The 25,910-nt window shown below is 42.0% G+C and overlaps 2 protein-coding genes across 6 annotated transcripts in view; both read right to left on the reverse strand.

Moving 5' to 3' along the window:
- Window positions 1-10,959, reverse strand: part of arhgef1 (Rho guanine nucleotide exchange factor (GEF) 1) — a 36,624-nt gene extending 25,665 nt beyond the window's left edge. For 3 of the 5 annotated variants that reach the window (XM_068736475.1, XM_068736476.1, XM_068736474.1), the window contains exons 1-2: window positions 10,874-10,935; window positions 1,126-1,199 (exon numbers count right to left, since the gene is read on the reverse strand). In XM_068736475.1, the coding sequence (XP_068592576.1) occupies window positions 1,126-1,152 (27 nt within the window). In that variant the 5' untranslated portion in view covers window positions 1,153-1,199; window positions 10,874-10,935. Of the gene's footprint in view, window positions 1-1,125; window positions 1,200-10,873 lie in introns of all 5 variants that reach the window. The other 2 variants (XM_068736478.1, XM_068736477.1) reach the window with 2 other exon arrangements.
- Window positions 10,960-13,868: 2,909 nt separating this feature from the next.
- Window positions 13,869-25,910, reverse strand: part of erfl1 (Ets2 repressor factor like 1) — a 36,195-nt gene continuing 24,153 nt past the window's right edge. Inside the window, exons 2-6 of the mRNA XM_068735936.1 lie at window positions 22,772-22,845; window positions 21,875-22,109; window positions 19,861-20,038; window positions 18,156-18,285; window positions 13,869-16,472 (exon numbers count right to left, since the gene is read on the reverse strand). Coding sequence (XP_068592037.1) covers window positions 15,655-16,472; window positions 18,156-18,285; window positions 19,861-20,038; window positions 21,875-22,109; window positions 22,772-22,832 — 1,422 coding nt within the window. The 5' untranslated portion in view covers window positions 22,833-22,845 and the 3' untranslated portion in view covers window positions 13,869-15,654. The remainder of the gene's footprint in view (window positions 16,473-18,155; window positions 18,286-19,860; window positions 20,039-21,874; window positions 22,110-22,771; window positions 22,846-25,910) is intronic.

Raw genomic sequence — 25,910 nt, forward strand, 5'->3', positions numbered from 1 at the left:
AATGACTTAAACGATGGATTACCAAAAATTGTAAAAATTGTTTCCATCTCAGTAAACTGTTAAACTTCAAAAGCAGGAGATGCTTGTAAAACAAAGAAGAAAGCTGACTCTGGTGCTGCTACTGTGTTGCACTGTAGTGATCGCAGCATTTCAGCCTCCTCATTACAGGAGATGCTGAAACCAATCCCTTGCTATCGCTACTGTCATACACGTTGGTACTCTTGAGAGATAAATTGGAGGAGCCAGGAGGGAAGCTTATTGCGGCTACTCAAGGGAAGTAGGGACGGTCAACCCCGCTCTGCATTTAAAGAGCACAAGAGAGGATAGACGGCCGGCCTCCTCTTGCCCGGACGGAGCCAAGTGGTGCATTCCAGCATATGGCACAGTTCAGACAACAGATGGAGACAGTCTGTGAGCTTCAGCGGTAACCGGACCCTCTTTCTCTTCACCTCGATTAGTACGCAATAGCTGGCATGTAAGCTACAAACTGCGAGGGTCCTTCCTGGCCGTGGCTCAGTTAGAGAGAAGAGACCGCAAGTTAACAGTATTTGAACAGAGCATCCCAGAGGTGCCCAGATCAGCTCCGGTGCTCCTGAGAGTCCCTCCCCTCCCTCCCATTACATTCCAGTACTAACTAAGTGTCAGGTGGCATCAATCCAATGATAGCCATCAAGCGTACGTGCCTTTGTGTGTGTGTGTGTGGGTTAAGACTGAGCACGTATGTGGGAGGGGGCCATTCCTATGTGATTGTGGGGAGCTGCCGGTGAATGTGTGTGTGTGTGTGTGTGTGTGTGTTATATGACAACTGGTCTTTGCAACAGCATTCCCCACCATCCCCGACCAGGCCGAGCTCTAATACTGTACAGAAGCAGAAGAATAACCCAGCACCTGTTTCATCAGACCTCTTGAATATTTAGGCAAAGCAGTAGCACAGTTTAGCATTTCATATGTCCACAAGGGGACTAAGAGGCTGCAGCCTCATAATAACTGTTAAATATCTGAGTCACCGTTACATCAGCTCTTAAGCAAACCCAAACGTCCATTGTGAAACCTCTAAAACAATTAGCTGTAGTGAAAAAAGCCCTGGAGACCAAGAGGAGAGGAGGAGTCAAGTTGTGACCTCACCCCGAAGTGGGCATCTTCAGCGTCCATACTGCAGCCGCAGGGGGCCAGGGGGCTCGCACCTGTCAATCAAACTCCTGCAATAACATTGCAGGATCATGACCGATCAAATTATATGACACATGCATTGGCACCACAAAGTGTTGTGAGTAGAATTGTACAGATAAAGGTTGTTTTTTTTGTTTTTTTAGAAATAACCAGAGGACAAAGTTCATCACTATTCAAGTGGATTTTCCAAAAGTGATCAAACTTGTTATTGCACACCAGTTAGACGTTTAACCCCACAGATGAAGACATCGTTAACAGTGGCATCTAAAACAGAGAAATCATTTAAGAGAAGTGTTGACGTGAAGACAGGATGAATAGTCCACAGTGACATGACAATAAGGCTTTGTACACATCACATGGTCTGAGCTGCACTCACCACCGCATTCATATATGATAACGAGTATATATATATATATATATATATATATATATATATATATATATATATATATATATATATATATATATATATATATATATATATACTCGTGTGTCACACTATTTTTATATACTCATGTGTCACACTATTTTTAAAAGTTACAATCCTGATGATCTCCGTTTTGTTCTCTGTGTGGCGATAAGCGCTAATAGCAGGTGTGTTTTGGGATCTCACTCCCTAAAGAGACGGCCGCTTGGGACCTTTCTCGGGAATGTCGCCACAAACACCTCAACCGCTCAATCGCCATTATATTACCTCACACAGAGATAGATGGTGACTTAACAGACAATTGTTTAAATGAAAATCGTCAAGATTGTTACTTTAAAGAGTAAACTTAAAGATCTCCTCCGGCTGACACGTTTCAGATGGCAGAAAAATATTCAATTATGTAGTTCAAGATTCTTAAAATGACATCTGCTCCTTCTAGCTCTAGGAGGAAACTATGAATATGAGATTTTTATTTTTAGAACTGCTGGACGCAAGATGTCTCCCACCTAGAGCCTACTTCTGACCACACCCAACCACAGCCATGAGTAACCCCGAGTGTGGTAAGAAGTCAAACATGCTTTAAACTTTTAACCAGAGAGAGCGTTGAAACTCTGCTTTTCATCCTGTTGTTTTATGTTTCTCTATAAAGTAAGATACCGTGACAGGCAGACAGCTCCCCAGGGATTCAATCCGGGGACACTGAGAGGAATGTGCTGAAAACGGCACACCCGTTCCATCAATACATACGAGATGGTTTCATTTTTCAAGAATAAAGAAAGGCGTAATCACGTAACAATTGATCAGATAGTGGCTTCATATTGGACTAATATGTCAGCAGAGATGCCTCTTAGTCAGTGGTAACCGGATCAGTTGTACTTTTAAAAAAAAAAAAAAAAAAAAAAAAAAAAAGAAAGGCAGTCGCATAGAGCATAAAAGTTAGAATTATTTGAACTCTGCAGTGCAACGACAAATGTACAATTCAATAGATACACTGTGGAACACTCAGCATATATGTTCCTGTACTGGAAACACTACATTTAGAGCCTGACTCATTCACACCTACTACATGCACCTGGCCACAGAATCCGTTGTCCAAGCACAAGTCACTGTTCTCTTCTTACACCCGGTCACAATGGCTGTGTCCTGTCCTCTATATGCTATGAGGGCAGCGTCCAAAAATAGCCCAGCGGCTAATGGCTACAGCTTGCTGTGTGTTTGTACTGCTGTTTATCTGGCTGTCTCATCAGGCCACAGCCTCATTAGCAGAGACTGGGGGGATTCCTAGCAGCACAACTGCCCCCCCCCCCCCACTGGCTGAGCAAAGACGGTGGCAAATGGGGAGGCACACAGACAGGAAGTGGGTGTAATTTCCTCAGGAAGCTATCAAAGCCATTTCTTGTATGACCTATCAGATGAAAAGAGGGGGAGAGGGAGAGTGGGAGAGACAGCGACAGAGACAGAGACAGAGACAGAGACAGAGTGCTAAAAGTTGAACAAATTAAGAGCCCAATTGTTTGCGTCAAAACTGCATCAAACAAACCTCGTAGGCAACTTCATCTCTAAGTTCACATGGGAACCAGAAAAGGAAGTTACCCGAGTTAAATGAGGAACATGGTGCTGATAAGAAAAGTGTGAACAGGACAGGATTGGTCGAAAAACTGCGAGGTTTCAAACATGTGCATGAAGATGTCTTTTCGGCAGCACGATGGCTTCGAGACTGACACACCAAGACAAATAGAAATTAAATAAAAGTGGGATCCTCAACGTGAAAAGTTTGGTCAACAATTATTGATTCAGGCGCTTTTTTTTAATTCAACACCAGGAAATTAACTTTTACAGACTTCAAGGTCTGTATTGCATTCATAAACTAGGAGTTACCTGGACTAGTAAACATGAGTGTGGCTACAAGCACTAGCCTATATGAACCCTATAGACTAAACAGAGAGAGAAGAAGACAGGGGCTTTGTGAGAAGGGAGGAGGAGGAGAAAAGAAAAGAGGGGAACACTGCATCAGGAAATGAAGAACAAGGCAGTAACAGTGAAAAAGAAAGGAAAAAAATAAAACAGGCAATGGAAACATAAATGTGAGAAACTAAGTCTAACAAGCATCCAGAAGCTGTGAGTTAGAGGACAGACCTTCACCTGAACAGCTCACAACATATGTGTCGACTCCCCAAATACGACACGCATGAACAAGCACATACACACTGAATGCTGTCAACCTCGACCAAAAGGGTTTTGGCTGCAGCTGGCAGAGGTGACAGTGAGCTAGCACCTCAGTGAAAACACACCCAGAGGCATCTCTGACTATGGAGCATGTGTGTGTGTGTGTGTGTGTGTGTGTGTGTGTGTGTGTGTGTACGCATAGTTTTAACAAGTCCTGAGGCCTAACGTGACAAAGTTAAACTCAGTGTAATAAATAAAAAGCTATGGGACTAGAAATTATTAAGAACATGGCCCAATAAAAAATTTAAATTGAATTAAAAATGAAAGGACAATGGTTTTATTTGTCGTGTAGTGAAATATGTGTAGTGAAATGCAGAATGACTAATCCTCAAATGTGTGCTAAAAGACATGTGTAATGGATAATAATAATTAGAAAAAGAGTAGAAATAAGACTCCAATAAGAAGAAATATAAAAAGGGTACAATTTCAAAGAAACAAAATTATACATATATGTAAAATAAGTATTAAAATGTGAGTAGCTTGGCCCAGAATGTAAATGGTCTGTGCAATGTATTTCAGGATGTTTAACTCTAAAATGTATATATACTACTATTATGAGGCAAAAAATATGTAACTAGTAACGGTTTTCTTTTTGCATAAATGCAAAAATAACTTCTTTTTTAACCTCACATGATGTTGCTTTAAATACAAACTAATATTATGACATTTTGTTTTGGGTTAGAAATATTCTGTGACCTAAAACTAAATGAGGTCACAGCTGGGAAAAGGCAGACAAACGCTGGCTTAAAGGGACACTCTTCTGACTTCAGTTTATACGTCATGCGTAGTACTACAACGCTGAAAAGCAGTTGTCTAATGTAGCTACGTGTATATAAAGCTGCAGGCTGCTGAGAAGAAGTCTGAGAAAATAACCCAAATTATGTCACCAGGGTTATGATGGAGTGGACCCGAGAGTTCAACATCCAAACAAAAAGCCTACGTTACAAGCTGGAGATGTGGAGAACAAACGTGGGCACAGAGGGACACAGAGTGGACACAGAGGGTCGGCTGAAAGACACTTTGCAGTTGCATTATGGGTGCTTGACCCATAGTGACCATTATCTTTCTAATCCGTCTTTCGCAAGATTTACCGAACGTGGAAAACGGTATTATTTATGTTCTGAAGAGATTAGCCGAACAGACAATCACTGACTCGATTAAAGATAAGGCTCTTATCAACTCACAGAGATAAGACATTTCAAGATAACGAGGCCAAATGTGACTGAATGTCTGCGTGTTAGTTCAAGGAGGTAAAGGGGCAACAGAACAGTGGTCTGAACATAACAGAGGGCAAAGATATCCCAGAAATCTCATCACTGCGTTGACAGTAAGCAAACAACAGAGGAGAGGGTACACCGCGAGATACTGGAGATAGTCGGTGTACAAGGGAAGTGAGATCGGTGTGAGAGGGAGTGGCTCCTCCTCTTTTTTGGCGACCACATCCTTTTTTTCTTTTTCTTCTACGTCTTGTTACCTTTTCCTCTCTCTCTCTCTCTCTCTCTCTCTCTCTCTCTCTCTCTCTCTCCTCCACCTTTAGCTTAAAATAAAGCGGCCCCTTATGCGAGCGCTCCAAGACAGCCAGTGCATTCATGGCCGGCAGACAAGGGCCAATTATGTAATTTAACGACCATTACGTAGCGGCTAAAATAAGATTATGGCCAATAGCGCCGGGAGAACACAGGCAGGTCTTTTCATTGCCTTACATGTTGTTCAGCTTGTAAGTCCAAACAAGTCATATTGTTGAATCCCTCTGTTTGTTTCCTGGTTTCAAAAGGACTTTTTGCACCACTGATATGTCTATCCGGCTCCTCTTCTTTGCTGCAACGGCTTTTTTTCGCGACGTGATTTTGTTTTGATACAACCGCTGCGAAGAACCACTGACCTTCTCTTTGTATGATTTCAGCTGAGCAGACATTGCTCCCAGAGGTCTTTAAATGATGCCATAGAGCCAAAGTACACTCCCCCCCCCCCCCCACCCCCCGTCCCCATATAGAGGTCATTGGCTTCATGGAAACAGTTGATAGGCCGGGGTGTATCGACTGGCATGGATTGGCAGCTCACAGTAAACCTCCAGCTTGGCCTAACGGCTTCCATGTGTGTGTGTGTGTGTGTGTGTGTGTGTGTGTGTGTGTGTGTGTGTGTGTGTGTGTGTGTGTGTGTGTGTGTGTGTGTGTGGAGCAGTAATTGCTGAGGCCAAACACAGAAACATCTGATTGGCATTTTATGACAAAAAAAACTAAAACACTCATTCACAAGTGTGTTGTCTGCATTCGTGCGTTCATTAGCTGCTGATTTTGACGCGATACCAAAACGACGCAGCGACAACAACAACAACAACAAGCTGATCCGGAACATTTTTGGAAGGAATTTAGCCGGCCCAGAATCAAAGTCTCGGAGGCCAAAAAAATGCCTCTGTACTTGCACACAAGCACACCTTGGTTCACGATGCCGACCTCATGCCAATAGTTTGCAAACCAGATATGCAGCATTCTTCCCTCTGAACAGACCTATTAACGAGGAATCAAGGAAAAAATGCAACCTTTCTCCCAGACAGTTCTCTGTACTGACTATTATTAATGTTTCCTCAGATTTACATTTCATTACATTACAGTCATTTAGCAGACGTTTTTATCCAAAGCGACTTACAATTCAGTATCTATCAATACAGCGTAGACGCAGCTACGGGAGCAATTTTTGGGGTTAAGTGTCTTGCTCAAGGACACATTGACATGAGACTAGCGGAGCAGGAGATCGAACCGCCAACCCTCTGATTGAAAGGCGGCCCTGCTCTCCACTTAGCCACAGTCATTTAAATTGAAAATGAATTGAGGACTCCAACTTTGATTAACTAACTAAAATTTCACTGTGTAAATAATTTGTGAAAGCACTAATAGTCAACCCTATAATTTCGTGGCAATATCGGTATCGAGAAATTTGGTAAAAAATAGTGAAATTTGAATTTATTTTTATCTCCATATCGCTAGTTCAAAGAGAAGTCCATTTAGCATTGCATTTCTGTAACATTGTTGGATTTAAGTGGATAGTTTGTAAAAAAACAAAACTTTCTGTCAGAGATTGATTCAGAAACAGCAATCTGCCGGATGTATCTGACATCTCATTGGTAGAATAAAACAGGCCTGACATGAGGATAAAGTAGACTACAATGCACACCGATGGTTACATTATGTAAATAAAGTAAAACAGGAAAAACATGAAAGAAAACCTGTTTATCGCCATCCTTACTAAAATAACACTACTTTAGGGGTAACAAAATTCAAACGGTCACTAGTGTTGCAACAGTTTTCCACTCCACTATTTTTTTCCAAGTTTTTTTTTTTTAATACATTTATGAATATGAATCATCAATTTGCCACTTTAATCTCAGAGAATGTAGAAAAAATGTTGTAGTAAAGTAAGTAAAGCTATCAACTATTAATAAAGCAGAATCATCACCAAACACAGTAACAATAATATAACGATTAAACTTTACTGGTGAAATCAAAAGAAAATGACACATTTTGGCATTATTCAAAAAGGAAAATAAAGCGTCATTCCCACGTATCCTTACTGTAACGATATTTATACAATATGACAACTACAAGAATCCTTATTGTTTGTAAAGGCCAGAGTGCTCTCACACACACACACACACACACACACACACACACACACACACACACACACACACACACACACACACCTTTCACTCCTCAAGAGTAAACAACATCATCTATGGAGTCGAGTCTCGCTTTTTCCACCGCGGCCCTCAAATGAAAGAGCTCATTCTGTTTCCTCACTCACTCACTCACTCACTCACTCACTCACTGGCACATCAGCTTTCCAGCCGGCCATCCCTCTGACTCACACTTGGATAGATGGATGAAACTCTTTCCAGTTTGTGAGGAACAAGCTGATGCAGCCCAGGTTATACTCCTCTTATCATTAAGTTTGACAGCTGAGATTGGCTGCATTTATTTTGGCCTCTGAAGGAGTCATTTGTTTTTGGGTTTTTTTTGGGGGGGGGGGTCTCACAAATGCACACAGACACAATGACCACACATACTATGCTGTGAGCAGGGAGCCTTGTCTAGTTTGAGTGACAGCAGAGAGATGACAGAGATTGGCAGGTGAACACACTGACTGAGCTGTGTGAGTTTATTTATATTACAAATCATTGTAATGTGAATAAACTGATGCCATATGACTACTCAACAGTGGCACTCTTGTGTTAGCTTCACAGTGAATGGTTTGACATGAACACATACATTTTATATATATATATATATATATATATATATATATATATATATATATATATATATATATATATATATATATATACATACACATATACATACACATACATACACACACATACAAGGTTTTGCCTGCATTAAAACACATTGTCAGCACAGACACAAAGGGCATTGTATCTCAGCTTGGGCTTTTTTTAGGCTTTTTTTCCGAACACAAGGCAGCCAGCATCATATACACCACCATTGTTTGTTTGTTTACATTCTTGTTCCTGAAAGTCTGTTCACCTACTTCCCGAGGACATCAAGGGCGCCGTTAAAGACCGCAAGCTTTGATTGGTCTTCAAATATATACGAATCCATGATCTGACTCAGTGGCCATCATAGCAGACAAAAACATTGTGTAGTCTGAACCTGGCATTAGAAGCTATGGGCATGGAGTTACACTGATGTGGGCGTCTACTAGGTAGGGAGGCTCTAATGAATTTGTGAGAATTGTAGGATTGAATGTTTTCTAAGCTTGACCCACAAAGAGGAAATAATCCAAGAGATACCGGACAAACTATGGTACATCATCACACAACACTTGCAACGCATCGCCTCGATTAGCTGAGACTAGCCGTGGTTTCAGGTATAGTTGCGTAGTACGGCACAAGCCCCTTCCCGTACACTCTGACATGCACACACAACACTTTTGTAACTTCACCCCACCTCACCTCACCTCACCTCACCTCATCCACTGAGCTCGCTCAGGAGGAATCAGTAGACTTCACCACTGACCCGCAGAGAGAAGAAGAGCGGCCCAGTCCACTCTGTCTCTCATTATCTGCCGCCTGGGCGTCAATCTAACTCCGGCCAGAGAAGAATACCTGTGTTCCCTTTGAAGTCCGGGCCTGACTACAGTAAATTATTAGCTTGCCTGCAACACGGCTCCAGGCCCTCAGGACACCCTCTGGCTGTTATATCAGTTATTGAGTATTTCTCACAGAGGCTAACGACGACACCTCGCCGTACCTCTATCCGAGTTTATCCTCTCTGAGAGATGGTGGATGTGGGTGAGTTTACGTAGGCCTATAGGACAATAAAGAGAGAGAGAGAGAGAGAGAGAGAGAGAGAGAGAGAGAGAGAGAGAGAGAGAGAGAGAGAGAGAGAGAGAGAGCAGCACAGCAACTCAGATTAAATAGGCAACATTCCTTTAAAAGGAAGAGAGGGTAGCCTTTAGGCTCCAGACAAGCCTGCACTTGTAAAATGTGGGGAGAGAGAGAGAGAGAGAGAGAGAGAGAGAGAGAGAGAGAGAGAGAGAGAGAGAGAGAGAGAGAGATGACAAGTGCAGTGCTCCTCTAGTCTAGCAGAGCGTAACAGGAAGTAACACACATGGGGGCCTCTGGGGTGCAGCAGCGTCTGGCTGGGAACGCATCACAGTCTCAAAAACCGCCAGCTGCAACGCCCTTAACACACACGCGGGCAACCGTCTAGCAACTAGCAAATCGCCTCGTTGATAAAATGTTATTGTAATTAGGAGTTTGTTACAGAGCTCATGCTTGCAGAAAAAAAAAAACCCAGAGGAGTGAAAGCCACCGAGGCACAAATACGTCAAACTGGTCTGTCAACATGGCATACAAAAAACTAAATAACGTTTTATGCGGAATGATTAATGAAAACATCTCAGCTTACTGGCAAGCACAACCCACACTGCGCCAGCCTCCTGTCTTTAGTCAATGACTGCAGTGAGATAATGAAGCCGCACTAGATGTACAGTAATTGCAGTTTCCTGTGAGCTCAGGAAACTCTCGCCTATTCTGCAGAGGCAACGTTCTCCGTTTCACAAGGCAAAAATCATCATGGATAATCAATTATATGCAGACACTAATTACTGAACACTGTCTGGACTGAAACCCCCACTCTATATAGGCTCATCAGATGAGTGAGTTGTAGGCTATAGGAGAGGAGAGGAGGAGGGAGGGAGGAAAAGGGGGGAGAGACAACTGGGAGGGACTCGTGTCATAACCTCCGTTCGTATCGTCCTAAAAAAACAGTGTTGACAAATAAATAAGAGGAAAACCAAATGCTTTCTCTGGCACTGATGTTGAATAAGCCTCTGTAATCACCGTGCTGAGAGCCCTTTGTTTTCAAACTGACAAGAGCAGAAAACAACCAAAAACATAATTTAAGAAGAAAAAAAAACACAAGCAGGTTCATATTCTAAAACTCTAATTCCCTTATGAGGAAAAAAAACACAGAACTTCTAGGATAAATGTCAGCAGGACACTCTTGCAAAGACTATACGAATACATAAAAATGTCCCAAGGTCCTCGGCTATAAAGTCAAATGACACCGCATGAGCCGCTGTGGGAATATTAAAGTGATTTGTAGTTCGGTAGAAGACCTAAACGAGACAAGTCATAAAGTCCTTGATGGCTTTGCCAGAAAATTCACAAGGGCCAACTCTGCTACCTGAAGTTCTTACAACTGCTTCTAACACATACTTCAAGTTTCCTAATGAAAGACATTTTGCGCCAATGCTACATTCATGAACCACAATGTTTAAATAAAGCGGTTGTTGGACTCGTTATTTTTTTTTTGTTAATCCACAGAGCACGAGATATGTTGTGTATGTGGACGCTACCGTCTGCACCTCGGGCTGCGGAGGGAGGGAGGGGGGGTCGAGGAATATTCCGTTTCTCTCGGTAAAAACAAACATCCATGACGACTTTAAATTGTTTTACCAGACAAAGCTTTTATAAGTTAAAACTCTATATCGTGCTCGTCAGCGTTAGTGTTGAAATAACATACTTACCAGTGATTACAGAGGAAAAAGCGACAGCCGAAGCGTCAAATAGGTTTCCTGTTCGAAAGTTGCCGTGTGTCAGTGGGGGAAAAAAAAAAAACATTGTATGCGGAAGTACACTTTAAAAAAAAAGCAGTACAGGGAGACCAACCGACTGACGGCGGATACAAAGTAACGATTTGGCGTTTCAAAATAATGTGTCAGATAACAACGCAGACAATGTTTGTAATGTAACGTTAGTCATACTCTTTTGCTTGTTTGTGTTTTACAGCTCGACTGTCAAAGTTTTTTAAAAAGTAACCCGTCTAAAACGACCTTGTTTCCGCGCTGTGTTACACAGTAACTCGTCCCCATTGAGGTCTTCCTCACCCTGTACTATGCTGAATATAAGTATTTTATAAGCGTGATATTTACGCTTTTGCGTGGTTTGTTGGCCCGATTTGTAAAAGCTAAATGTTAGTTTTCATGACATATTTGGCAAAAGTATGCACTTGACAACACAATGACTGTCCAACATTTGACTGATTCTTTGATAATTATTAGACAATTTCCTACGTGAACTTAGTGGAAGCATTTTTTATGAAGCTTACTTATCCCTTATCTTTAGTGTTAATGTCTGATATGTCTGCAGCCAACAGAAAGTTTTAATTAATTGTTATATATACTCTCGTATTTGTGATCTCCTACCTGTATAAAGTAGGGCTGCCCCCTCTTAATCGGTCAGTCAACTAATTGGTCATTTTGGTCGTAGTTGACTATGACTATTTCTTTAGTTGATTTTTTATTTTTCATTCTGAATGACTTATTTCCAAGAAAGTTGTGATCACATTTCTGGTAAACACAAGATCTGAAGTGGTGCTTTTCTGTGATATTCTTTGAGGAGAAACTCAGACCTGTCGATTAAACCAACTATTCGATTAGTCGACACAATATAGTATAGTTGACTCAGATAAGTCTATGGTCGCCCTTGTATTACGCATACATTATTTTACTTTTATGTTATTTTTCACAGCTGTTGTGCTTTGATGTTTATTTATTTGTTTATGTATTTGATAAATAAAATGCACACAACACTGCGAAGCCATGAACAGATTGCATACCATAAAGGACATGTCTGTCGTGAAATCAAAGCAACTGTTTACAGAGTTGATTGCCCATATCAAACTTTACTAACTGCCCGGTCTCTAGAGATGCCTCACTGCTATTCTTGTGCCACCTTGTGGGGGAACACGGGCATGACCTGGTCCCCTTCTCCTCTGAGGTTTCGCTTACTGGACTGACCTCACACTTTGACCTGAACTCTCAAACTAATATGACATAAAACTGCATGTCTATTTAGTAAACCCATACGGTTTTAATGTCACAACATTTGAGTTTCAAAGTTAAATATTGTTGACTAAACAGTCTCACCTCAAGCTCTGTTTAATAATCTTCATCATGACCCGTTTTCAAGGAATTGTAGATGTTAAAATTTTGAGCACATTAAGGACTTCTTGTCCATGTTGGCTTGAAATAAAGTATATTTTGGGTTTATGTAAATTTTGCATTACAGGTTGACACAGAAATGAACAGTTTATGCTGCTATCTATCCATTTAAACCCAGGCATGTAGTGAGGACTCCAATCTTAGATAATTTGCTGGCAAAGTGTTAACACATGACAGCAATGACCATTGGGCTGAGAATAAATTGCAAATAAAGAGGACCTACTAGAGTATCTGTCTGCTTTCCCATCAGGTTTACTCCTCATTGTTTGTATCATGGTCGTAACCTTGATTTATTCACACATTTCGAGTGGCCGCCATAAGGCGATTTCAGATTGTGGATCTGATACTTGAGGACATACGGTCATAAGGTTGTTTCATTGACTGTGAGATCGTACAAATGTTCCTCGGCCATGCCCTTCATGTTCAAACGGTGCAAATCTACTTTCAATCTGTTTTTAGACCTTTGAAGTACGGTGTGACTATGCTTAAAGGGACACATTCCTCACTCAGGACACAACATTTGTAGAAGCAGTCTCACTTGGATATGCATTCAAACTAGTAATTTCCTGATTGGTGGTGAAAGAGTTGATGTTTGCAAATGACAGCGACGGTGAAAATAAGGACACTGTTTTGTGTCTGCAAGTGTTGAATGAACCACTGTTTCTAGTGGGAATTAGAAGTATGGCAGACGCCTATAATAAAATGTAAAAGTAATAAAATACAAGCCCACAACATAAGTCCAACAGAGTTTGTAACAGTCAGCGGTTAAGTAATAAAATGTGTGTCTGAATGAATACCGTCTAAAGGTATCCTTGTAATGTATCTTCTGTATGATGGCTCAGACTGTATTATCATTATTTTACCATTATTAATGTGTAAAATAGAGTATCTATTTTCACCAAATTGCTGTAACAGGAGTAAAAGTAAAATCCTTTAATACACCAAAGTAGTAGCAATGTAAAAACACGACACTATTAGAATATATTATATTTCTATCAGTCATTCTCTGATTATTCAATTAATGCTTTTGTTAATCTAATTAACTGAGGATAAAATATGGGCTGTTTTAACAGAAATCCAACTCTATTTGCTAAGATGAAATCAAACTTTCTCATTTTAATTCTTAATATCTTTACAATGCAGCTCTTCCTTGATAATTACATACATTTTTAATAACTTAAGAAAGAAATAATAAACAAAATTCTGAATTGGCAGATATCAGCGGTCACATCTGAATTATTTACTTTATAAATAACTAACTACAGGAGATATAAAGTGATCAGATAGAAAATGTAGTTTCATTCCAAATATTTAAATATGCTGTGTGTTTTATTTATCAAGGCGTCTTCAATTGCATGAATAAAATGTGTTGGAATGCAATGAATTTCCAACATTATGATAGAAATTGACGTCACTAAATTAATTCATCTCAACAAACTCACAGTCAACAACAGTCCACTATCCAGAATAATGTTTATTGCTTTTGAAGATATTAATCTTTTTCTTCTTTTTTGCACTTTCCATTTTTCCTCTTTACAGTAAAACAAAGAAATGACAGGTAAAACCACTGCATTGTCATTTTTGGATGTGTACACACACACACACACACACACACACACACACACACAAAGGAAACAGTATTTACAGCTGGAGGTTGGTGTACTCCATGCGGAGGTGACTGGAGGCCTTTCCTGTAGCAACTCAACAAACATAGAGCTTTACATTAACTTTACAATAGAGCTTTCACAACTAATCGTATACCGCCACTGTTTGACAAACCATAGGCTATAAAGGTTATGAAGCTGTACAATATGGTTATGTGTTCACTCTGTGCTGAGAAACGGGCCGGAGGCAGGATGTTGGTCATTAGATCTGGGTAGAGCAAACATAAACAGTTTTTGAATATTTAATTGATTTCTAATGTCCTCAAGCAAACCCAATTGCCCTGCTGCTGGCACGGACAGAAAGCACTGATTGAAAAAATAATCAAAACAGATTTTCGGGGGAGGATTTAAAAAGAAAATGCAAAGACCAATATTATTCACATTTGACTAATTACAGTACAGTTACACCGGGTGAATGCTAACTATAAAAATAAGTCTACTGGCATATTTTTTGAACCCAAAGGGTTCGTACGTTGGGCATCTGGCAAAAATGACCAAAGGGCACAATTAATTAGGGTCGAGAAAATCAGAGACAATTCCCAGTGTGAACTCTGTCCTCATCATAGAAAAACATCTTCAGAGTGCAGATCGTCTGCCATTAATAATTTAAACTTTGATACACCTAAGCTTATAATTTTTCCAACATGTTTAAATACTGAATTAAATCACAACAATACAGCTAAATCTTATCATAGTGAATAATAATTAAATGTAATGTACAACATAATAAAATATATACACTGAAATATTCATACAAATTTCTAGGTTGGTCCAGCTCATTCTGCTCTCTTTTTCTTTCCTTTTAGAAAATGTGCAGGAAATACTTGAACCACAGGACAAAATAAATATTCACAGACTATCACAGTTGACACTATTAGAAATATGGATTTTAACATTTAAATTAACCCGCAACAAACAATATATCAAATAAAAGTAAGTGCAAAATAAACTTAAAGGCAACAATTTTACTCACAGGATTACGGAGGGAAGATGATTTCATTTAAGGAGACATTGACTGAAAGGACCACTAGGTGGCAGTATTTGACTATGTCTCAAAAGTCATAGTGATTATATATGTATAGTCCAAATCTCAAGAATTACAGGGCAAATCTGTAAAATTGGATCGATCTGAGCATTATTTGTTGTTGTGTTCTGTTGGTATAGGGATGTTGTTTGTTAATGTTTGTCGAGGCAGACACTGCTGTGTTGCAATTTACCACCTCACCGCCTTCTATCATAGCTCAGCCGCAGACAGCAAATTGTAGAGTACTGCATGCAACGTGTAAAACAAGTCTACAAACCATGGAGCGATCATTTGGTGTGAGGGACCAAAACAGAAAGGACAAGTTGGTGATACACACAGCCGATACCCCAAAAAACACTGTACGCCACATATATTCTAAGATGGACGAGTCGGTAGTGTGATGGTCTGTAGGCAAGTTAAAAAACTTACACAGCAAACAGGGAAACAGTCATTTCAGAAGTCAAGAACACAACTGCCTTTTCTGGATCTACGGAGAGTGATGTGGGAGATTACAATTTAAAGTAAAAAAAAAAAAAGTGTCTCAGGGAAAGAAAGGAGAGAAAAAGAGAGTTATCAGAGCACAGTCTGGCAAGATGGTGGACGCGGGAGAAAATGTATTAGCTGTGTATCATTTTGAGAGTCTCTGTCTCCCTGTGTCTGTCATGCAGAGCCACAGAGGGGGAAAGTGATGGAGGCAGGGACGGGGGTGGGGGACTGACGGGAATCAGGCTCTTCAGGGGACGTGGGGACACTGTCGGGGGAAGAGAGGAGATGGGTGGCAGCACGCTCCCTTTCTTTCCATCCAACAATATCTGTGAGCGGTTCGCCAGCCTGGATTCCTTCCTGATTCCGAACTCGTGCTCGTTTTCGTTGTCCGAGCTGCAGTCGCTCAGATCTGTGATCTCCAGGTCTGAGTCTGACTCCGGGTCCTGCTTCACCCCTCCTCTCCTCTCCGTGGGGCTCTGCCGGCCTGTCCCTGTCCCAGCTCCTAGGCCGATGGCTCCCAGCCCCAGACTCAGACCTGTGCCCGGAGGATTGGCCTCCGCTCTTTCCCGTTCCCCCAATGACGTCCCGTTGCCAATGTCCGTCCGACCCATTGACAGGCTCCCGGGGTAAGGTGGCAGGATGAGTCTGACCGGCTGACCACCCGCTGTGCCGTTTGTCCCTCCGGTTTGCCCCGCTGCTCCCCTCTCACCCCCACCTGCCTCCCCTGGGGGGAGCAAGGAGGAGAAGGGGTGAGGCAGCTGGGAAAGGCCGCTCTGCAAAGGGTTGGGGTAAAACTGGGAGGGGTAGAGGGAGCCAGGGGGCAGTTTGGGGCAGTTATTGAGGGAGAAGGCCCCTGGGAGGTAGGGGTTGAAGCCCCAGGGGTAGTCGAAGGGTGGGTTGCGAGGGTACGGGCCCAGCAGTGACGGGGGTTTGGTGTAGCACGGTGCACCTAGGACAGAGAAAATCCAGAGATGGAGGTTAACTCTCAGAAGGGCCAAAGGTTTCTTGACATGCAACATCCAAGAATGTTCACTAATTATGCTCATCGGTATTAGCAATTCTAATCAGAAGCCACAGGGGCCAATTCTGGCACGGCTGCTTTCAACAAAAAAAAAAAAACCTGATGGTTCATTTATGCATGCCAGTACTGAGATGTACACCCACTTCACACTGCTGACAGCCAGATGTGAACACAAAGATTCTGCACTGCAGTGAAAGATAAACGTCTAATAAAGCAGAGTTTACATCTTCCAAACACTGTATTATGCTATTTTGTATGTCAAAAAAAGGAGACGGATGGCCAAACATCATCTCAGTGGTGACAGTCACCTTGTTGTAAAATGTAGCACAGAAATAAAGAATGCATCAGCACCCTGGTCCGTGTGCTTCCAGAGGTTAAGTAGCTGATGGAATTGTCCCCCCCAATGTTTTGACATGTCACCGTATCATTTTAGATTTAGCAAAAAAAAACCTAAAAAACATAAGCTGTAGCAAATTAAATATAGCACCGTATTTGATTTCAGTTCCTGGTGAGCATCACTTGATAACAGAACATGGGGGTAAATTTGAGGTGGTGCTGGAATTCAGTTTTAATGAACAAACAAAAGCATTGCCTCTCCACATTCTGTACCTCCTTCCAACTGACAACCAACTTAAGGATTCTCTCTCTCTCTGCTGCACCCTCCACCTCTCTCAGTCTTCCTCGCTCTCTCTTTCACTCTGTTATTTACTATGCAGGGCTAATTTGACAGTGGTGGAGTCTCTGCGTGCTGGGCCAGGAGTAGCTGGCAGACACATGAATATTGAATCAGTCAGGCAGGCCTCACTTGCTTATGAAAACACAGTAATGGGCGCCCACAGGCCACAAACTGAAGCCTGCACCCTCAATTAGGGCCTTCCTGCCTGGGAAGGGATTAGGACAACAGGGACACATGGGAGGGAGAGGAGGGTGAGAAGGAAAAAAGGGGGGAATAGGACCTGAGGACAAACAGAGTGGGGAAGGATGGGGAGGGCGGTGCGTGTGTGTGTGTGTGTGTGTGTGTGTGTGTGTGTGTGTGTGTGTGTGTGTGTGTGAGTACATCTGTTTACGCACTTCCTCGCTAGCTCTGCACATTCATACACATTCTGATGCACATGTAGCGTGCGTAGAAGCACAAAGGCAGATGCATTAATGCACGTATACTGACAATTAGGCAAACGCGCACAAATCAACGCTGCATTCATTGACGCTATATGCAGCGAGAGAAGAGGACAAATGATGAGAATCCTGCTGAAAAGGTGGACGATTGTCTCCGGCTTTCACCTCGTTTCTTACCACAGCTGAAATGCATAATTCACAGGCGAACCTGGCCTCTCTCACCTGAAGCACAACATCACCGCAGGCTGCGATGGGACAGCCATCTCTCTTATTTCCTTTAACAATAAATGTTCATGCCTCCCCATATCCTCATTCCTCTCCTCTTTCCCTCTACCTTCTCTTCCTCCCTTTGTTTAGGAAGGTCTGTTTGCTGCCTATACCGCCTCATGCTCCCTCTGTTAAAGCTATCTTTCTTCTCATGGAAAAAGTCTTTGGGATACAGAAAGATTCCTATTTTTGCTCTGGCACTTTTGACTAACTTTTGTTTTGGCTCACCTGTACTGAGGAAGGGGAATGCATCCAGTCTCAGCTTGTCTCCTTCGGGCCCTGGTGCCGTGGTCCCTCGATCAAAGAGGGACGTTCCCCTGCCAGAGTCTGGCAAACGAGGAAACAGAGACTGTATGGCCTGAGACAAAGAGGGGCAGAAAAAAAGAGAGTAGGAAAATTATTTAATTAGTGTGTGTACTTCTCAAATAAAACACACGTATTGTTACAAATCCCCCCTTATGGCAGGGCACTGCTGTCAACATATGACTTTACACTGAACAACGCAGCAGTGCCCGGCAGAGTGTGATGCAAACAGTGACAGAGTCGCAGCAAGGACAGGATAAAAAGGGGTGTCATGGGACTCGGGGTAAAAAGGGAGGTAGGAGGACACAGAGGCTCAGAGACTCAAAGGCAGGAAGAGTACAGAGTCAAATGGAGACCAGCGATTAAGATTGTGGGCACAAAGGATAAATGACGAGGAGAGAGAGGGATTGTTGGCCTTCGTCCTGCATGAAGGGACACAGGACGAATAGGACTGAGATCTGAGAGAATGACATCCATTCAGGATGTAGGACAGCTGTGTGTGTGTGTGTGTGTGTGTGTGTGTGTGTGTGTGTGTGTGTGTGTGTGTGTGTGTGTGCTGATTTATTTTTTTCGGTGTAAAATACGTGAAGAAGAAGGAGCCAAGGTAAAATAAATGGAACACTTGAATCTCAGGAATCAAGGGGACAAAGGGGGGATTTTTTCCCCCCCGAGCAGGACTTTGGATCAATAGTATCTGTCACCCCGCAGCCCCAAGTTTGAAAGGCGAGACTGTACTCCCAAGCTGCAAGATCTGCGTTGCTTAACAAACCGCATTAATGACCCGCCATTGATCTGATCTGACGCGACCCCTTTGCTTTCCATTTCTTTCATTTTCAATCGATGACAGATGGATACGCCATCGGAGACGGATGAGAGAAGGAGGGGATAACGTCTTCTTTTGTTTTAAGGACAAGTTAAAACCGTCCTCCTCCACCGTCTCCTTCAAAGACTATGTCTCCTTATCCCATCTTAAGGGTAGCGCGGACACATGATGGATGATTCTCTCTTACTGTACTTTCAAGTTACGTGCACTTTCTGGGACATTAGTTGTTTGAAATGAAATTATCTGCACACTGGCACACAAAAAAAGACAGTTATGTGCAGCTATACACTAAAAACGGTTAATTGTTTTATTTTCTCTTAATACTTTAAAAGACCCACAAGTAAAGTCATAAAATGTTTTCACAAAAACTGTGTTCTGATACCATTTACATCTATAACAACTTTAAAATCTCTCTGGGCAAATAAGTATTCTATTAGGATCACCATTAGAGGCAATGAGTAAAAGATAGACGTGATGATTACCACTCGTTCGGCAAAATCACTTGTGTGAAATGGATTTCAGTTATCTCAATCAAATTATTAATAAAAAATTAAGGAGTAGAGCACTATGTCTTGCTAATTCTCCTTTTTTTTCTTTGTTCCAGTTTTCTAAAATTTTTAATTCTCCGTGCGTTAAATCAAATATGGTTATGATTTAGATTTCTGTCTGTAGGCATCTAATTTTTTTAATGTGTCAGACTGTGAATTTCTGTTCATTTTGTATATGATTTACACTTCATTTATCTTACAAAATACATCCCTCTACCAATCCCACCCTCTTCCAGTCCCTTCATCCTACCCTCTGTACCTCTGGGCTGCAGTCTGGAGCGGTAGAGCCCCCATTGAAGTGGTTCTGGGCCAGAAAGAAGGGAGAGTTGGCCATGTCCAGAATGGGGTAGTTCACCAACACGACCTTACTGAAGTTAAACTTGTAGGTGAAACGCTTCCCTTTGGTTTTGTGTAAAATGCGCTTGTTGTAGTAATACCTGCAAAGGAGAGGGGAGGAGAGGATATAGTAGGAGGGATGGAGTGGGGGGATAAAGGATGAAGGAAAAAGGAAGAGGAAAAGGAAAAGAGGAGGGAAGGATTAATATAATGCTCGCATCAAGGTTTTGTGTCTCATCGCTAACAGAAACGAATAAGTAAACAACTTCAGCGCTGTAGGACAAGAGCTACGCTGATTTCCCACTGTTTTTATTCATCTCCTCCTTACTCAAATCAATTCATGTCTGCCTGCATTGATTCAATACAATATGGTTCTTTAAAGGGAAATTTTATTCAGCTGTTACCAGACAAAAAGCCAAAAACCAGAATCCCTTTGAGCCTCAGAGGCTCTTAACATACAGTCAACATTAATACACAAACAACAAAGGAAGATACTTCTTTCTTCGTGCACAAGATTATATCAATTTAAAAAAAGATATGGGTGTTAGATTATGGTATAATATGATATGGATTACGGCATTAAAATAAATGAAAAGATAATATCATGATCCTGAAGAATATTGGTGTCTCAAAATGAGAAACCCAGTGCATTTCTACTTAGTAAAAAAACATATTTTATTCAGAAAAAAACAAGTTTTCATTGTTGAAGTGAAAACAATTTACTAAATATTAGGGTAAATATAGTATTTATGGAATTCATCAGAAGCAGTTTGGACTCCGAAACATGATATCTAACCCAGGCAACGTGTAAATGTAAATGACACTCAGAAGCTGCCAAAACCAGAAAAGCACATTTACAGAGACAACAAGCGAAGTCTCCACGGTAACGACCTCAGGTGTCTCCCGCTGGGCATGTAGAGCTGTCGTCATGCCTGCTTCCTCTGCCACCCACTAAGGTGTCACAACGTACAGTCTGCCAGGATGCAAGGTTGATCAACGGTAAAGGCAAAACATGGAGCCATCTGGCTCAAGTAAAGGAGCTCAGGTGGAAGAGCACAGGGTGGTGGTGGTGGTGGGGGGGGGGGGGGTCTCATCGCAACCTAGAACTTTAAATCTCGGATGCCATGTCTTTGAACACTTGCATTTCTTTGCTTTGAAGTGACCACGGTGCACCAAAATACAGAATGCATTAGACCACCTCAGCATTAAACACTGGCGATCAACGCCTCATTATGCAGACCCATGATATCAACAAACACAGCAGCATGTAAGTATCAGCATGTATCCACAGTGGCTGCGCCCAGTGCAATGATGTGTATGTGTTTTGCTTTGCGTGGCAACTGTGCCGTGGCCCTTAATTGAGCAATTAAGTGAGGCTAATTAAGAAGGCTAATTGTGGCCCCAGCCAATTCATAACAATTAGACTCTGACGACAGCCCCCATTAACAAGAGGCCAAAGGAAAGCAGGGGGTGGGGTGGGGAACAAGTTGGGGTAGTGTGTATTTGCATAAGAAAACTGTGTGCGGTTGGGGGTGTAAAAAGCTGAAGGTATGGAGTGTGAACGGTATTATTTTAATCACTTTCGGCAAGTTCGGTGCCGAGCAGTTTCTCCGTTCTCTACTCTAAAGAAGTCCAAGCAATTTCAGACTGCGGCTTGATTTTAAAATCCCTATTGAATTTTTTATTTGGCAGCTCAATGGTGAACTTTCCATTAGGATGTCCACAGATAAGGAGAAATTGAGGGTATTGACGTTCCCCAGGAAAAGTCCCACCTTTATCTTTCCATTAAACCAACATGAAACAGACAGACGTAAGTGGGGATTCAGCCAAACTAGAGTAAACAATTTATGTAAACCGTGGTGTGATAAACATCTTGACTCATCTGATACCAACAGTGTTATTGCTTGACATTCAGCACACCGTGTACAAACACATACCTCAGTGCCCTGCTCAGCTTGTCATAATTCATGTGAGGTTTGCATTTCCTTAACCCCCAGAGCCGAGCCACCTCGTCTGGATCCTTGATCACAAACTCTCCATAGTCCCCCTGCCACGCGATCACGCCGTTATACTCCTCCTTCTGCAACAGCTCCAGGATGAAGTGCCACAGCTGGATCTGTCTGGACCCGGGGCTCGACTCAGGCTTGTAGGCCCAGTCTGGGAAGGCGATCCCTGGGCAGAGGGAGCAGGAAAGAGGGGAGGTTGAGGTTAGGGCCTGTCATTTGTCCCGCCGCTTGCCGGGGGGGATCGCTGTCTGAATGACTGATGAGTGATGGTGGTGAGGGATGATGTGTTTAATATCACAGCATGTGCCTTGAGCAGTGTTAGTCTGCGCTAATGCCCTCTAGCTTCAACAGAATGGTCAGTGGGATGATGACAGCTCGCTGGGAGAGATCTGATTGATGCTGCTCGGGCCGACTGTATGCACATCAGAGATTGAGTTAAGTAGCTTTTTGACTCATCCCAAAGAGAATCTGGCACTAACTAGCCTTGTAAAAACATTACATATACAACCAATTACTACCAGAGACTGGATTTGTTTACCAATGTGCGTGTGTATGGTTATTTTATTTTTTTATGAAAGTTTGAGATGCATTTTAATGTGTATCAATTTGATTTTCACGATGGTGGTTATGTTTTATAATAACTGAATTTGCTTGTGTTGGCTGTCTGGTTACACTCAATTCACACACGTGACCTGGGTCCAGATTTAGAGGTATGTTTGAAGATGCCTGCACATGTGTGAGTAGTTTTATTTTTTACAAAATACATGACTTTAGGTAAACCAAACAAAGAAATTATACCCCTTGCATGAGCTTGGCGGTGGGACTGACCTGGCGTCCAGAGTGCGGGCACCGGGGGGAGCAGCAGATCACTGACGCAGTTACAGTCCATACCTCCACAACACCTGGAACAAAACAAAGAGAAGATATATATCTTTATATATATACAGTATATATATATAAAACAAGAGAAACTACCCAGCAAGTTTATTTCAGTGATTTAAAGTTGAAGTTGAAGAGTGTAAACTTTTTTGAAAATGGAGGTATTGCGTAAGGATCTAAGGGCGCAATAGGAGTTCAAAAACATACCTTAAATCGATGTGAAATATGGCAAGGTTATGTTTCATATGTCTTTGGTAGAGATAAGGTGTTTGATGGATGTGATCTTGTGTGGCCACCTGAGGCTGCGTCTGATGCAACATGGTGGACATCCCTATAGTGCATTTATGAACAGGAGGAATTAAATAGACTTTTGAAAACCAAGTTAAAGTTGAACCATATTATTCATTAAAAATGGGACATTTTAATACATAATATGGCTTGGCTATTGCTTGGTCGAGTTTTTAAATTAAAAAAAATACATATAAAGTTACAGAACTCTATGTGCACCTTTATTTTCAGGTGCAGTACAATTATCTACAGAGACCGGTTGGTTTAATAGTCTTCACCAGGAGAGGTTTTGTTTGTTATGTGATTTAGGCATTTATATCAATGAAAGACGCCTCTCAGTACAAGGCAATACAATTCAACACCACCACAAACTGAAGCCTCTTCAATGATCAGAAAGTTGTATTTCATGTCTGTTGCATTTGATGGCACTAGTTTTACTTAGCTGCACGTAATAAACTGGCAAGGGAGTATATAAAGTACTAGAAACAGCAAAGCAAAAGAACCAAATTAAGCGCTTTCAACTCATTCCACCACTGATAATATGGTATTTTTTTAAATAATATTCTAAAAAACTGAAATCAGCTTATGGTTATATTATGTGACTAAATCAAATCATATACTGTTGTCCGTGAAAAGGTTCACGTCTGTGGTAGTATAGATTTTCTTTTATTTTTTCTTTTAAATACCTCAACAGTCATTTGTCACCATTCAATTTTACAACCACAACCAAGCAACACACCTGTGAAGGCACGAACGCCTCAAACAAACTGTTGATTTGATCAATCCATCATGGCATTGCGTCACGCTACTTTTTTATATGCGAGCAGCTGATCTGAACACATCGCTAGCAATAACGAGCAAATTAAATGACAGCTAGCAAGATAACGTCTCGGAAAGAAACGCATGTAGACGTCTGCTGACAGGAGGAGGTAAGGAGGGCTTCCATGACCAGTGAGGGGACGGTGAGGTGTTTGGTTATCACAGTTTCATCAGAGTTGTTTTACAAAACTCAGATGGAAGAGATGCCCTGCTGCTACACTGGTATCTTTAATGCTGGCCTCTCTATCTCTCCCTTCACTCTCTGCCTCTATTTAATTATGCTCTGTGAATTTTGGATTTTCCCTCCAGCATTGAAATGGAACGTGAATTATTAAGGTGTGTTTGTATAAATTATTATTACTAACTCCAGGCATTTCTCTCTCTCTCTCTCTCTCTCTCTCTCTCTCTCTCTCTGACCGACTCTCTCTAACCCTCTATCTCTCGCTCGCTCTCACCCTGCTTCTAGCCTTTGGATTGTGGCCCCTCTCACTCTCTCACTCCCTCTCTTCATCTTTCTTGTTTTCAAGCCGCTCCTTCTGTCTTCAAATATAGAGTTGGCAATCATCCTATCTCACTCACATGTTTTTTTTTGTCTCCACATCATTCATGTTATCATTTCTTATTTTTCATCTTTTTTTTCTTTTTTTTTATTAAATCGGCCTTGTGTCTCTGCCTGCGTTCAATTTCCCGTAATGAGTCAAAGTTATCACCAGGGGTTCAAATCACAGCTATGTCTTCACAGAAAGCTCCTCATTTCCGTGAGGGATTTTTCCACAAAACTCTCCTACACGTAGCCCGTTAGATCACTGTGAATTCAGTGTACCGGTAGGATATCAACACACATTTTCACCTTTGCACAATTAGAAACGTCTCTCTTTCAAAACATATGTCCTTCCATTAAAACTCGATACAACCCGTACGTCGGCCTCAGCGGAGATTGGTAGGAGTCTTTAAAAAATAAGATATTCTTTGTGTTCGAGGTAGTAATCTATAAGTTTCCTCTTCCCTGTAGGCTATAGGTCATCAATACTGCATCATCTGTTTCATTTGCCATGTTCTCATGGTCCACAGCATGTATAAGCTTTCACTCCTCCGAGGATAGTATATATGTGTGCTCCTGTCTGTCAGGGTCTCTCCAGCTAACTCTCATACTACCTACACACCGCCTACATCTATATCCATCCTCCCTTTTCCTCTCCAACAGCGGAACTACACCAGGTGAATCCTCCTTTCCTCTTTCCCACCTCCTTTCTATTCACACACACCTATCCACAGTCTGCTCCCCCCGCCCCACCCATCTCCTTTTCTCTCCCTCTCTCCTGCTCTGTGTGTTTTGCTTCGGCGCAGTAATTTTCCGTTTGATTTCGGAGGTAATGCATTTTTTACAAATCAAAGAGGAAGCCAGGCAGCCCCCCCCCCCCCCCCCCCCCCCCTCTCCCTCCTCCTCCTCCTCCCACCTCCCTTCCCTTCCCTCCTCCCCTCCCTCCCGAGTCTCTCATTCTCGCCCCCCTCGGCCCCCCAGGCCAGAGAGGAGATAAAGGAGCCCCCATCATTTCCTTGTTAGTTTTGATTTGGGCAGCGCAGGGCTTTCAAGTTCCCCCCATCACCCCCAGAAACATTATAACTAGCAGCCCAGGGAATACTGTTCCTCATACGCACACACTCTTACACACACATGCATGCACAGACTGTCAGATACAGATGCTCACAGATTGTAATGGATTGTACAAGCACAGTAAACACACAGTCTCAAGCAGATATGCCACAAATATACAGGTATTCAGGTAGCAAACACACACACACACACACACACACACACACACACACACACACACACACACACACACTCACAGTGAGGAGCAGCACACAAAATAAGATATGGAGCCCATAGATATTGACTGAATCAATATAGACACACTAACACACATCTCACCAAGCTGAAAGAGAGAATGCACTTTGTTTACTAAAGATGGTAGTGATA

This window comes from Cebidichthys violaceus, unplaced genomic scaffold (genome assembly GCF_023349555.1).
Source record: "Cebidichthys violaceus isolate CVI_PGR_0920_01 unplaced genomic scaffold, fCebVio1.0.p SCAF_7, whole genome shotgun sequence".
Lineage (NCBI taxonomy): Eukaryota > Metazoa > Chordata > Actinopteri > Perciformes > Stichaeidae > Cebidichthys > Cebidichthys violaceus.